General features: G+C 40.4%; 3 protein-coding genes across 3 annotated transcripts; 1 reads left to right on the top strand and 2 right to left on the bottom strand.

Moving 5' to 3' along the window:
• Nucleotides 1-7,469: 7,469 nt before the first annotated feature.
• Nucleotides 7,470-8,306, bottom strand: PAAG_11665 (hypothetical protein; the record flags this gene model as incomplete). The annotated part of the gene is made up of 3 exons (XM_015847269.1): nucleotides 7,470-7,630; nucleotides 7,803-7,997; nucleotides 8,042-8,306. 3 exons carry the CDS (start codon nucleotides 8,304-8,306, stop codon nucleotides 7,470-7,472), a joined length of 621 nt encoding a protein of 206 aa, XP_015703178.1.
• A 255-nt stretch (nucleotides 8,307-8,561) lies between these two features.
• Nucleotides 8,562-9,504, bottom strand: PAAG_11664 (hypothetical protein; the record flags this gene model as incomplete). The annotated part of the gene is made up of 5 exons (XM_015847268.1): nucleotides 8,562-8,777; nucleotides 8,841-8,866; nucleotides 8,934-9,012; nucleotides 9,203-9,354; nucleotides 9,402-9,504. 5 exons carry the CDS (start codon nucleotides 9,502-9,504, stop codon nucleotides 8,562-8,564), a joined length of 576 nt encoding a protein of 191 aa, XP_015703177.1.
• Nucleotides 9,505-10,675: 1,171 nt separating this feature from the next.
• PAAG_03652 (cap binding protein) lies at nucleotides 10,676-13,833 on the top strand (the record flags this gene model as incomplete). Its single annotated transcript, XM_015845031.1, has 7 exons — nucleotides 10,676-10,766; nucleotides 10,902-10,996; nucleotides 11,075-11,187; nucleotides 11,274-11,541; nucleotides 11,634-12,601; nucleotides 12,709-12,890; nucleotides 12,950-13,833. The coding sequence occupies 7 exons, from the start codon at nucleotides 10,676-10,678 to the stop codon at nucleotides 13,831-13,833; spliced, it is 2,601 nt and encodes an 866-aa protein (XP_015702005.1).
• Nucleotides 13,834-13,842: the final 9 nt, after the last annotated feature.

Raw genomic sequence — 13,842 nt, 5'->3', positions numbered from 1 at the left:
GGTATTGCTGATTCAGCAGCTTGTTCGGCGTTGAGCGAGTTATCTCTTAGAGGACCGTTATCAACCTTGTTGCATTGTGTGACTCTAAGCGAGCTAGCTAGCTACTAATAAATACATAGGTGCACATGACCTCGGGTAGCCGGGGAATCCTCCAACACCTCCCCATGCCATGGTGAGCCCGAGCTCTGCCCTATCCCCTAGCTGCTGAATGCCCTCAAATCCGCAATAAAATTAAATACAGGAATCAGATGCTATTTCCCTATTAGGAAAAGCTCTATTATGTCTCTGTACTGTAACTTTGCAAAGAAAGTACACAATTATTCCCCTAATCTGTATTCTCATTACACCTCCTTAGGGGCTGCAAAACAGTGTAAAAATCAATCATCCTCATCAATGAGACCAGACCTCTGTCAATCCTATTTTCTCCACAAATTCATTGTAAGCTGGCTTTGGCAGAGGCTTTGTAAATCCATCTGCTTTATTCACTGTAGAATCTATGTGCAAGAACTTCACCTCTCCCTTCTCAACTAGGTCATGAAGTATATAGTAATAAATCTCTATATGACAGGATCTCTTTGTCAAGGACTCCTTCTTTGCTAGATCAATTGCACCTTTATTATCCACCTGCAATGTTGTGCAGATCTTTGACTTCCCTTCCATCAGGCCTGCATTTTGCAGCATATCATTCAACCAAATAAGCTCATACACAGTCTCACTAGTGGTGATATATTTTGCTTCTGTTATTGATTTTGCAGTTGATGTTTGACATTATGAGTGTCATGATATTGAGGATTTATTTATTATGATGATGTAGCCAGATGTTGATTTATATTGAGGGTCTGCATCTGCTCAATCTGAATCACAATAAGCAACTGACTATAAGTTTCTATCATCTTCTTCATTTTTATAAACTATCTCCAGGGCTTTTATCTTCTTTATATAGTGAAAGACATGCTTCATGACCACTCAGCAGTCCTTATTCAGACATGAGTTGAACCTTGACAGATAATTCACAGCAAATGTCAAATCTAACCTTGTGCTTGATATAATATATTAGAGTGATCTAAGTCTCTGATGATATTTTATAGCTGTAAACTCATCTTTCAATTTACCATCCTCCTCTAACGTGAATTCAAATTATATACCTGTTATTATAGATATACCAGCAGGGTTAATCTTATCCATCTCAAAATCTTCAAGGATTTTTTCAATATAATGGGCCTATGAGACTGCTAAGTCATTATTTGATCTGTATTTGACCTTTATTCCAAGATAAAACTTATTTTCTTCAATATCTTTTGTATTAAATTTCTTTTGTATCTCACTTAATACTTAATCTAATTCTGTCTCTTTGAGGTCTGTAACTCTGCAATCATCAATATACAGTGTTAGATAAATCTTGCAGATAGAATGAAATAGAAATTTTTTATCATATTTTAAAATTCTGAATTTTAATAATGTGAGATGCTCTATTATCACAAAATATCAGATTTTTGCAGCTTGCTTCATGCCATACAAGCTCTGTCTGAGAAGGTCTATCAGTCCTTTTCTTTTATGTTTAATGCCTATAAGTAATTGCATATAGACCATTTCATCCTATGGTAGTACATCATTCAAAAATGCTAACATGTAGTCAATTAACTTTGATTTCTAATCTCTGGCAGTTGATATAGCAAATAGGGAGTGACTTGTAGACTCTAAGACAACTGCAGTATAGAACTTGAAGTAATGAATGTTCTGCTGCTGCAGAAATCCTCTAATTACTCAGCAGACTTTAAAATGAATTATCTTATTTCTATTATTCAACTTACAGTTAAATATTTATTTATCTATTAAGATATTCATCTCAGATATCTTCTCAATGATAACATATATCTTCTTATTCTTAAATGTTTTGATTTCTTTTTTCATTGTCTCAAGCTAGTGATTTCAATCTAGGCTCTTTTTTATCTCTGTCAGATTATTTGAACAATTCATAAACATGTTCAGAATAGAATTAGTATCACTGATGAGTATCTCAGATTTATTATTCTTGACTAACTCTGTTCTATCAAGCAAATAGATTGAATTAATGATATTTTTCAGGTTATCATTAATCAATATTTTTAGAATCTCTGATTTATCTTTTACTAGTTATTCTAATAGACAGTGATATCAGTCATTTAAAGAGTTAATAATATCTAATTTCTTTGATAGTTTGATATTTTCTTTTATCATCTCAACAGCTTCACTCACAGCATTTACAGGAATAAATTCTGTGACAAGATCTTTATCAAAAATAATATCTCTAACAATTTTTAATTTACATTCTTTTGAGTCTCATATACAGTATTAATACAATTCTTGATAACTCATCAATTATCACTTCTTGCCATCTATTATGTCTGCAAGCTTATTTATCATTTTCAGATTTTTCTTGTAAACCTTGTATCTTCACCTGCTGATTTAATAAGCTGATGATTGAACTTCTGTTCAGACTTCAAAAGATATCAATAAACTGCCATCTTTGTAGTCAAAAATCTTTATTGATGTAGAAAATATATTTATCAATATTACAGCTGTTTGTATTGCTTCACCTCAAAGCTCTCTGACAAGCTCACTATCAAATAGTAGACTTCTTGTCTTATTCACCACTAATTAATTCACATATTCTGCAGAATCATTTGATTGAGATGTATCTGAAGTTGTTACTTCATACACTATCTTCTTATTCTTGCAAAACATCTTGAGATCATCACTTTTGAACTCTTCATCATCATCTCAGTGTAGAGTTTCTACAGATCATTGAGATGTTGCTTCAATTATATCAATAAAGCTCATGAGCACTGATGTGATCTCTGCTTTTGTGACAATCAGAATAATTTATTTAAAATGAGTGATATCATTAGTAATCTTTATTTAGTATCTTGCATCTCTTTCAGTAAGTAGATTTTCTTCATTATATAGTGTTTTTCCTCCTTCTGCAAGGTTTATAAAAAATCTCATTGCTGATTTGGCAGCTATACTCATTGAAGCAAAAGACAAATGAGTCATTTTTATTTGCATATATATCTTGTAGAATGATAAAGTTTTTTAATCTCTTATTTATATTTTTAATCTAGAATCTGCAGTTATTTTTGATATATTCACTGAATTTAGATGATTCAGCTTTTGATGTCATTACGTCATTATATATTTCAAAGTTTTAATATCCTTCTTGAACAGCTTCATTAAAAGATCATCATTTGATTGCAAGATACATATAGGTTCAAAATCACTATTTGATATTATAAAATGAATTAAATCTCTTAATGCTAATGATTTCTTCATCATATAGATATTTTTTTCATTCAAATACACTATGAAGCCTGTCATTCTATCAGAAGATATCATTAAAATTGAATGGTTATTACTGTACATCAATTATTTGAAAGTATAATCTTTGTGTACAAGTTTTCTAAGACTTATTAGATTGATCTTCAGCTTCAGAATATGATAAATGTCATTCAGTTCAATATCTGATTTCTCAATTGAGATGTATACACTCTCTACACCTGCTATTGATATTATAGATTTATTTGTCATCTTTAATATAATATTCATTCTCTAAGGTGTAACCTCAATAATATTCTTCAGAGATGTGGTGTGAGCTTCTAATCTGAAGTCTAGAACTTACATATTCTTCATCACTTTATCACTGAAATAAATCATCTCTTTTGTAGAGAATACTTACTTTATAATATTATAAACTGAAGTAGTACTGTTTTTATTCTTATTTTTATGTTTATTTTTTTCTTTATAATCTGCAAGATATTTTTTTAGATATTTTGTTTAATAGTCAATCTTGAGATATTCTGTCTTCTGACAGTAATAGCATATCTTTTTCATATTGTTGCTATTCTACTTGAACTTCTTATCTTTATCTTTATCTTTAATTCTTAAATTTTTATTCTTACTCTTATTCTTTTTCTATAAATCTTAAGTATTATTTGTAGAATTTTTTGTATTTATTAAGACAGTATTCTGTTTAGAGACTGATAGATATAATAGAATATATTAACATAGTCTTATATAATATATCTCAGTATCACAAGTGTTAGCATCTTTTTCAGTGTGATTCATTCTATCTCTGATGAATGATGCTCATCTAGCACTGATACCAGTTAACAAGCAGTTGAAAAGAATAAAATCTTTAATCTTATATCTTAAACAAGTATATTTAGTCTGAATGATAATTAGGCATTCTATAAAAGCTCTATCTGAGTCTTTCATATTAGCTGTCAAGCTAATCAGTTTTTCAAAAAGACAGATGTGACAGACTATAGATCTCTCTAAGAAGTTCTCTTCTATGATTGTTCATAGAATATATACTAACAACTGATGATTTGAGAGTATTGTAAAATAAGATCTTACTTACATGATGATTGAAGACAACATATGATTATAGAGTCATATATTTCTTTCAATTCAAAAACATTACATATTCATACTGACATCATTCTCTGAGGTAGATTGCTTCTCATTAAAAATATTATTAATTTCAGATTACTTAGCAATCAGTATCATCTCTTCTCTCTCTATTAAATAATTCATAGAATCAGTCAGAATGATAAATTTCTTAATATACTTTACTTAATCTCTAAATTCAGTCAAGATCTTCATTATGACAGTAGTTCTGTCATTTTTTTGTAGATAGTTTGCAAGATCTTCACTCATTTCATTGTTACTAACATTGATAATTAGTGTCTCTCTACTAGCTCTTATCATTTCAACTTCTCACTGAAGTTTTACAATCTCTAATCTTATCAGAATTTCTTCACTAACTTCTGACACCTGGTCACTAGGGTCAACTGTATTCTCTGACATTTCATCAATCAGATCTTCATATATGTTATTAGACTTGTCTGATTCCTCTGGAATCATCTTATCTATTTTAAATACTTCAAAGGCACTTCTACAGACTGTAATAGATGTAGACAGTGAATCTGTGAGCTCTGAAATCCTATTCTCCAGGGTCCTATTCTCAGATCCTCAGTTTTGTCTCTTTTTTGACATGTATTCTTCTATCAAATCTGGTGTTTCACCTGAATGTAGATTAACTATCAATGTTATCCAATTGTTGTTTGTATATTTCCTCACATTGTTTGTAGCTGTTCATTCATAGCTGTTCATTCATAGCTGTTCATTCACAGCTCTCTCCTCACATTGTTCACAGTGAAAGACCTCTAATTTGAGGGTCTTATAACGTCTTAGAGGACCGTTATCAACCTTGTTGCATTGTGTGACTCTAAGCAAGCTAGCTAGCTACTAATAAATACATAGGTGCACGTGACCTCGGGTAGCCGGGGAATCCTCTAACATTATCTAGTTAACTAACGTAATTCCCAAGCGAGCGCAAACACCAAAACCGCCAGAGCTCCACTCATTAGATTTTAATTCAAATTATCTCAACACTACAACGGTCAATTAAATTAAATTAAATTACACGTGGTTGAGAACATCTTAATCTTGTATGCTTGAGGATATTACAATTGCTGCAGCGTTGTGGAGCTCGTCAGCGTGGAGCAGGCGCAGAGAGTGAGGACTCATGGGGTTGAATAACTGGCTGTTCAACAGGCGCTGCAGATGAAGCTAGAAGACTTTGAGCTTCTTCACTAGTTAAACCTCCTACTTCTTGTTGAATTCAGCACCTAGTTCTCTTGCATTTTTGCTTTCTATCTCATTTGCATTGAATATATCCTGTTATTGCTTCTTCATAATAGTGATGCTGACCATCCTGTATTCACAGGCCTTGATAATTTGATCAAAGTCTTCCACAAAGCCTTTGATCTTATTTGCCTGCCAGTGTAATTGCCGGGGATTACTAGGTGTTTGAAGCACCCAGGACATGGTTGAATTGCTAGAGCTGCTGTGTTTTGGGGGGGGGTAGGAGTCTGTAGTTGAATATCCAGCTGCTGGAGGACATAATCAGGTTGAAAGAGCACTATTCCAGCTGCCTTGAAATCATTTTGAATAGTCTGAGGCTTGAAGGCTGCAGCACACACTGCAGGATAAGCATCTAAGAAACTTGCCTTCTGAATGACATTAAATCCAAGCCACATTCACTGCTGAACTAGGTCCCCATATGCTCACTTTAAAGCTGAAAAAACACTCACATCTAGTGACTGCAAAAGATGTGAGGAATGAGGTGACATGCAAAGACATATTATAACATTATTCTTGCAGATTTGATTGAATTCTGGAGTAAGATGACTGCTGTGGCCATTCAGAATAAGAAGAATAGATCTGCCAACTCTGTAAGGATTTGCTGCTGGAATAAACACCTGTTAAAGCCATCTCAGGCCTATTTCATCAGTAGTTCAGTCATTTGGACTAGCATCTAGTCTCCAGCCTTCTGGAAGGCCTTCAAACCACTTTTCCAAGAAGCCCTTGCTTTTGAGAAAAATATAGGAAGGTAGAGCTCATCCAGATGCATTGACTGACTCAATTACAGTCACTCATTCATGATTTCCAGGCTGTAGAAGCTTTGCTCTGCTGTAGCACTCACTACTAGTAATAATCTTAGTAGTAGCACAAACTCCCATAGTAAATTCATTCTCATCAAAGTTGTATATATCTTCTGACAGAATCTCATGCTTAGCAATTGTATCTCTCAAGATCTTAAATCAATCATTTATAATTCACTGATCTTTGCACTTGGCCTGTTCATGATTATAGTGTCTAGAATAGCAGTTTTGAAGCTCTAGACAGTGTGTCACTAGATTTGACACCCAGTTCTTGGCAATGTGAAAAGGGGGGGTGGTGAAGGTGATTGAATTCCATATAATAAGAAGATAATTAGCTGTATCCTCAACCAATGCTGGCTGTGGGGGAAATCCTTGTTTAACCTGGTCCAGCACTCATTCATGTAAATTCATCCATGATTGCCAGCCATTCAGTCAATAAATTAAAGTAGAATAAAAGACATTAAATAAGTGAGCAGCTTCACAAATTGAAGCAATTTCTTGATTTTTAAAAGCTTTTATCATGAGTTCAAGTCTTCCCTCTCTTTCTAGAGAATCTGAAGCATTTTTATTGCGAATTGGTGGCATAATTGCGCGTTGAAGTGGAAGGGCAGTTAAATTAGAAGATATTTTGAATTGGTGTTGCACTCGCTTGGGTGTTGTGCTTGCTTGGGAAATACATTAGCTACTGCGAAAACAGGGGGAGGCTACTTAGTCAGCAAGACACGTCTGGGGAAACTTTGTATATTTTCTCTGCCCCTAGTTACTTATACCTCTCGTGTATGCTACCAAACGATTGTATTTCCAAAGGAAATAAGTTATATAGGTCGCCAATCAATGAGTTGTGTAAATATATTTTGCTCACAGAAAATCCGAAGTCCTGTCATCCTCTGATACGAAAATGTTCCCACTCCTCCAGGAGACATAGAATACATGCATTGAGCAGGCTTATATATATGATATCTATTCGTCACAACAGAGCAATCATTAATCCTGCTCGGTTTCAATCAGAGCTATCGTATCATCATACGCCTTAATAATAGGATCATATAACCTTTTTGAGTCTTGCGGCATTCCAACAATAAGTCCTTCCTGTAAGGAAACAGTACGCGTCGTATGGTCTTCCTCCAGAAAATCAATCCAGATATCTTCACAGAGTCAGTCAAAGGCATGCTATATTAAAAGACAAAACAGGAGCAATTCACACTATCAATACACTGAATCTTCATTAGTTTACAGCATCTGAGTTATATTGCGCATCTTGAAATGTTTCAATCATGTTTCAGGATAGATTGAAATTTGATTTCTTCCTCTGCCCACCATCTGAAAAGACAAGGCGCCGTAATCGGTTGACGCAAGGGATCAAGAATTGATAATATGGAGTAAAATAGACTTCTACGATTCGAAGAAAGTCCTCTTCCCCACTTATCACTTCTTGCTTCGCAGCCGCCAGTTCTTCAGTACTCATATAATTCCATTTCTCAAACCGTTTGACAGTGCTCCCCTTCCCTGGGCCTTCATAGTGAACGCATATCCAGAACAGAACCCAGAAGAACTACTGTTGAGCTCGTGGACCCGATCATGCAGCCGACTGTGGGATGATCCATCGTCGCCGTTTCCAAAGAAGTCGGAAGTCGCATGTTCGTAATGTTCCATCCAGAGCTGCCTGGACCAGACCTCCGAAATTCTATGCTCAGCTTGGATAGAAAGTAGGGCTGATCGCCAATTGTTGGCCGCTCCTCCCCGAGCTCGCGGAGCTAACATCTCCAACAGACCCCTCCTCGATCTTATCAAACCAGCATTTGAGTCCATTGTCCATGACATCTGTGACTGGGCCAAGAAGCTGTGGCTGGGCTATTGGAAGAGATGCATTTCAATTTTCGGAGCAGTTATGTATTACATAGATTGTCAGAGATGAATAAAGTGTTTGAGAATTAAATATACTCGCAGCTCACAACGCCAGAGGCATGGAGATAATAAACACGGTAGTTGAAGAGTAAAAACCACATCGTCGCCGGTTGCACGTCCCAGTCTTGTAGCAGATAAGCCCATTCATATGGGCGGATATCAATGAAATCGTCACGCCTCCTTGCCTCTCAAGGGAAGGCCCTGGGCCAGCTCTGGTGGACAAAGGATCCATTTCACAATATCACGAACTGAAGATTTGTTATAGCAGGACATGCTGAGATCATAGGAACCTCTCAGCGTACATGGCAGTGTGGGGTTCTGGTTAGACGGGTCGCAGGTTGCCTGGACAACACGCACTTTCCCAACCATGAAGGACACGACTGTGGCCTAGATGGATATCAGCGTTTGCATGTCAGAGTATCCCCTCATCTGTCCGAAGTAATGCCTCACTAGCGGCCGTATTGGGTGATAATTAGCTGCGAAACAGGCCAGTTTCAAAGACTGCCTATTTTCCTTGCCAATCAGCCCGTAGTGGAAATGTACACGCTGGAACAAGAGACGCTACTTTGCACGAATTAACTTGGGCAAGGGGAAGCAAGGAGAACACGACGGTGACCATTGGCTACCAAGCCTCAACCTGGCACAGAAAACAATGGGCCAACAAACCTGTTATAAAAAAGGTTACTAAACATGAAACAGGGCAAGCTGAGTCGAGCAAAAAAAAATAGTGCAACTTCACTTGCTCTTGTTCCCCGCGTGAGATGTCAACTCGATTTATCAAGCTATCAATTGTTAGATCCATCCAACCGGACCAACCGTCGTCCATGGGTGGGTGACCAGGGATATTCATTGGTATCAGCATGGCTGATCTTCGCGGAGCTCTGGACGGCCTTTTCAACGGCTAGAAGCGTCATAGAATCAACCTTTTCAGCTGTGGCATCCTTACAGACAACTTCCAAGCCTTCTGTTCTTTGCAAAAGTTCAAAGGAGAATGTGTCAGCCTGGTCGGACCAGTAACTACTGATTGAACAGCTTCGGCATCAGATCGCTGAACTCCTGCGCATTCAAGAAGGGCTTGTCCGTGATTGGCCCCATCGTAAATAGTTGTCGACATACGTCCAGATGCAGATGTTGATGCTGATGATGCTGTTTCGATGCAGTATAAAGCTGATGTTACATGATGAAAGGTTGAGAAATAAGTTAGTGCAAAGCACCTCAGTTGGACTCTCATCGTTTCTCAGCAAAAATACTTGGGGACATCCTCATGTTGTTGCTACTAGTTAAATATGTTCCATCATTCCTACACTTTGCCCCATGCTTTTTTATGCCTTTCCATTGCGCATTTCTACCCTTCACATTTCCTTACTGTTTATGTTCTTAAGCCCAAATTCGTATAACCAATTAACTAGTTACTTCCCGCCTCCCCGTTAACTAGAGCTTTATGGTGCGTACCACGCCCGTTTTACCTCATCAGTCTGCCACCATGTCATATATTTTCTTCCCGTGTCGAAATAACTACCTGGGCAGGAAGATGGACTTCCGCAGGTGGACTAAAGGGTTTCCATGGTTCAATATCCCATGCGAAGTAGACGTATGTAGGCTCATAGAAGTCCATATGTTTGATTGACTCGATCAGAATTGCTTTTAAAGCCAGCTTGGCCCGGATAAACCCGCTTCCGATATTTAGCAGCACAACAAACCCGTAGTAAAATGCGCCGCTGATTGGCCAACTTCAACGCTCAAAACGAACCGACACCGGAATTTGTTTGATACACGGCTTCGAAATCAACATCAACTTCAAACAAAGCCAGCATCGACTGGATTTCTCTGTCCTCGGGCGAAAGAACGAGCTTAACTACCCCCTTCTCCAAGTATTCTCTGGCATTCACGGTCAACTAGGGGCTTGCGGCTTCTACAGAGCAGACACTGGCGGGAAAGAGAAAAGGGGCGACAGTGGACGGTAGTGATTGTACTGTTGGTCGGGACTAGCAGCTAGCCAGCGGTAGTTCGGTAGATCGATTCATTGATTCGATCAAATTTTGTGTGTTGGTTGGGAGATTGCGCATTCCCCGTTGCGGATTTTAACAAAGTCTTCAGACGTCGAGCCTTTGAAACGCTGTTGGTTCCTGAGTTCCTGCCGGAGTGGATCAATCTCCAAAGGGATTTTCCGAAGAGCTATTTGCGGCTGTTGACGGAAGGATTAATATATCGATACTGCGAGGCGCAGGAGGCTGGAATAGGCCTAAACATAAGAGCAAGCAAAGACAAAGCGAAAGGTGGCATAAATGGTGGACCATGAATCTCGCGGCAGCGGAGGCGGAGGCGGTGGCCACGGACCTCGGGGAGGACATAACCAGAGAAAAAGACGGTATAGAGGTGCGTATTTTCTTTTGTTTTCAAAGTTCATATCGTGCCATGTCGTGAACCAGCCAGCAGCATTCCTTTCCACAACGAAGGATTATCTTTACGCGGGACTTTGTTGGCTAATTCGAATTTGAATTGCATTTCTAGATGACGATGACTACGATCGCAGACAGCAGCGGAGGAGGTATGAGGAGCCCCTTGCGGTGACTGTGCGGAAACAATTAGCTACAATTGCGGAGTCGGTAAGGAATCTAATTTCCTATGCCGCCGATGGTGGTTTGAGATGGATGAATGGCTGGAGACTAATTTGGTTATGGTAGGCTGTAAGAAAGGCCGAGGACGACGTGGCCCAGATCGCGAAGACGGTGTCAGAGCACTATGAGGATGAGGATCCGGAGGTTAAGAATACGTTTGTGACGCTTGTTTTGCAGCTGTACGTGGTGTATTTGTGATATATATACACCCCTTTTGCCCATTAAAGCGCACAGAGTATACTAACCCAAGAAAACGATACTACAGAATTGGCGAGCAACCGCTCAAGATCCCCTTTGTTGCCGCCACGGTGCTTACCGCAAACACCATGAAGCCGGAACTGGCAGCGGAGGTGTTGAAAAAGGTCGGAGAGATTGCACAGTCACACATCAAGGCTGGTAATTGGCGTGATGTCAAGCTTGTGTTGCGGTTTCTGGCCTGCTTGCAGGGTTTGTTTGAAGGCGAAGGCATCTTCCCGCTGCTGGAAGAGTTGTTTTCGCGCGCTGTTGATTTGCAAACAGCTTCTTCGGAAGATGTAGGTGCATGGCTGTTGTTTCTCGTTATGGGGATGATGGGGTCTCCCGCCTCTGTGGTTGAATATCGATGCTGATTTGGCTCATTTTATAGTCCCTGGGATTGGAACTTGTGAAGATCATTCTTTTCACTATTCCTTATATCATGTCATCTTCTGCTTCTGGCTTCGAGGCACAAGCTTCTGCCCTCCTGGAGAAAACGGATATCATCGCCTCGACACCGCATACGCTAGAAGAATTGGTTGATCCCTTCCCGTCTAACGAAGGAAATGAGGAGAACAGAATGAGCGTCATCGGCCTCTTGCAAAAGCAGCTCCAAGATGAAGCAAAGCAAGGCTGGGAGCTTTTTTGTATACCACGACTGTGGACTGGGTTGATTCCCGCCAACAAACTCGGAGAAAGCGAAAATGAAGAAAATACAGAGGAAATGAAAGGAGAAGAACAAAAAGAAGAAACTCAAGACCCTTTCAAAACCGCAACTAAGCACATATTTCCCACCATCGCCGTTCCCAACCCAGTCCCCAACGGGCCCAAACCCATCTTCCCAGATGTCTATTTCTCCGTCTACCTAGACCAAGACCTGGAAACTGTCCCACCCATCACAGACGTTGCGGCCTCTTTGCTCCGTGACGCTCTGGCCGACACAATCGATATGCTAGACTTCAACCGCATCGCAACGGCCAAATTCCTCATTGACGTCGATTGCTACTTCGCACCCAGCACCTTCATCAAGCGCGCGACGCCCTTCGACAAGATCCGCGACGCCGTCAATGCGGGAGTCGGCGATCGCTCGACCTGGAAGCCCGAAGATGTTGCCGTCGACGCGGTATTTTCGCTGCTTTTCCAACTACCCTCAGCTGAGCATAAGCTTGTCTACTACCATTCTGTCCTCACGGAAGCATGCAAGATTGCGCCTGCTGCTATTGCTCCGAGTTTGGGGAGGGCGATTCGTTTCTTGTACAGGAATGTTGAGCGGATGGATTTAGCGCTTTCGTATAGGTTTTTGGATTGGTTTGCGCATCATTTGAGTAATTTTGGGTTTACGTGGAAGTGGACTGAATGGTAAGTGGCATGTTTCCTTCTTGGGGGCATTTATAAAGGGGGGATTCATTCTGAGAATCCATTTTGTTGTATTCTTCTATTACAGCATGCTGACATTTACCTTAAAGGGTTGATGATGTCGAATTGCCAGCAATCCACCCCAAGAAATCGTTTATCTGTGGTGCCTTGGATAAGGAGATCCGACTTAGCTTTGCGCAGCGTATCAAGGGAACCCTGCCAGAGCCTTACCAGGCCTTAATCTCCGAGAACAAAGAGAAGGACACGCCTGATTTCAAATACTCCTTCGAAAGTAAGTGTTCACTCTGCATTTTGTCTTACCACACTCCCCCTCACTAACAACACACACAGCAACCCCCTACGCCACCGAAGCGCAAGAAATCATGCAACTTATCCGCAAAAAAGCCACAGACGCGGACCTCCAACCTCACATTCAAGCCATAGAACAGCAAGCAGCAGCATCAGGCGCTACAGATCCCCTAATCCCTTCAACAGACGCCTTCGTAACCTCCATCTGCTACGTAGGCTCCAAATCCCTCTCCCACGTCCTCTCCTGCATCGAGCGGAGTAAAGAACGCCTGCTATCCATAGGCCCCCAATCGCCGGCCGCCCGCCGGCAAATCATCACCTCCGTCCTCGAGTACTGGGCCGACCAGCCCGGCATAGGCGTGAACATCATTGACAAGTTGCTTAACTACGCCATCCTCACGCCGCTGTCTGTCATAGAGTGGGCGCTCGTGGATCACATTGATGGCGGAGCGGCGCTGGCTAAGGCTCATGTGTATGAGATGGTTGCCGCGACGATGGGGAAGGTTACGAATCGGATAAGACAGATTGTGGCTGCGAGGGTGCAACTGGGTCTTGTTGAGCCGCAGCTGTCTGTTATTGATGAGACGTTGAGGAGGGAGAGAGGGGACGTTGGGGTTATGTTTGATGTTATTGAGGGAGCGCTTGTGGGTGTTGTTGGTGGTGCTGGGGCTGGTGATGGGATGCAAGGGAATGGGGCAATGGAAGGGGAGGGTGGGATTATTTCGGAGTGGGGGAGGAGGTGGCTGAGGGTTTTTAGACGGATGAAGGCGGTTGAGGAGGCTTTTTTTACGGAGGCGATGACAAGGGCGGCGCCTGTTGGGACGATGCCACCCGTGCAACAACAGCAGGCTGAAGAGGTCTCGGCACCGGCTGAAGCTGAGGCTGCTGCTGTGGAAAATAACACTGAGATGGCTGATGTCGAGTGAGTGAGGGGG

Source organism: Paracoccidioides lutzii (genome assembly GCF_000150705.2).
Source record: "Paracoccidioides lutzii Pb01 unplaced genomic scaffold supercont2.7, whole genome shotgun sequence".
NCBI lineage: Eukaryota > Fungi > Ascomycota > Eurotiomycetes > Onygenales > Ajellomycetaceae > Paracoccidioides > Paracoccidioides lutzii.
Note: the sequence above shows the minus strand (reverse complement) of the source record. Positions and strands in the feature narration are given on the sequence as shown.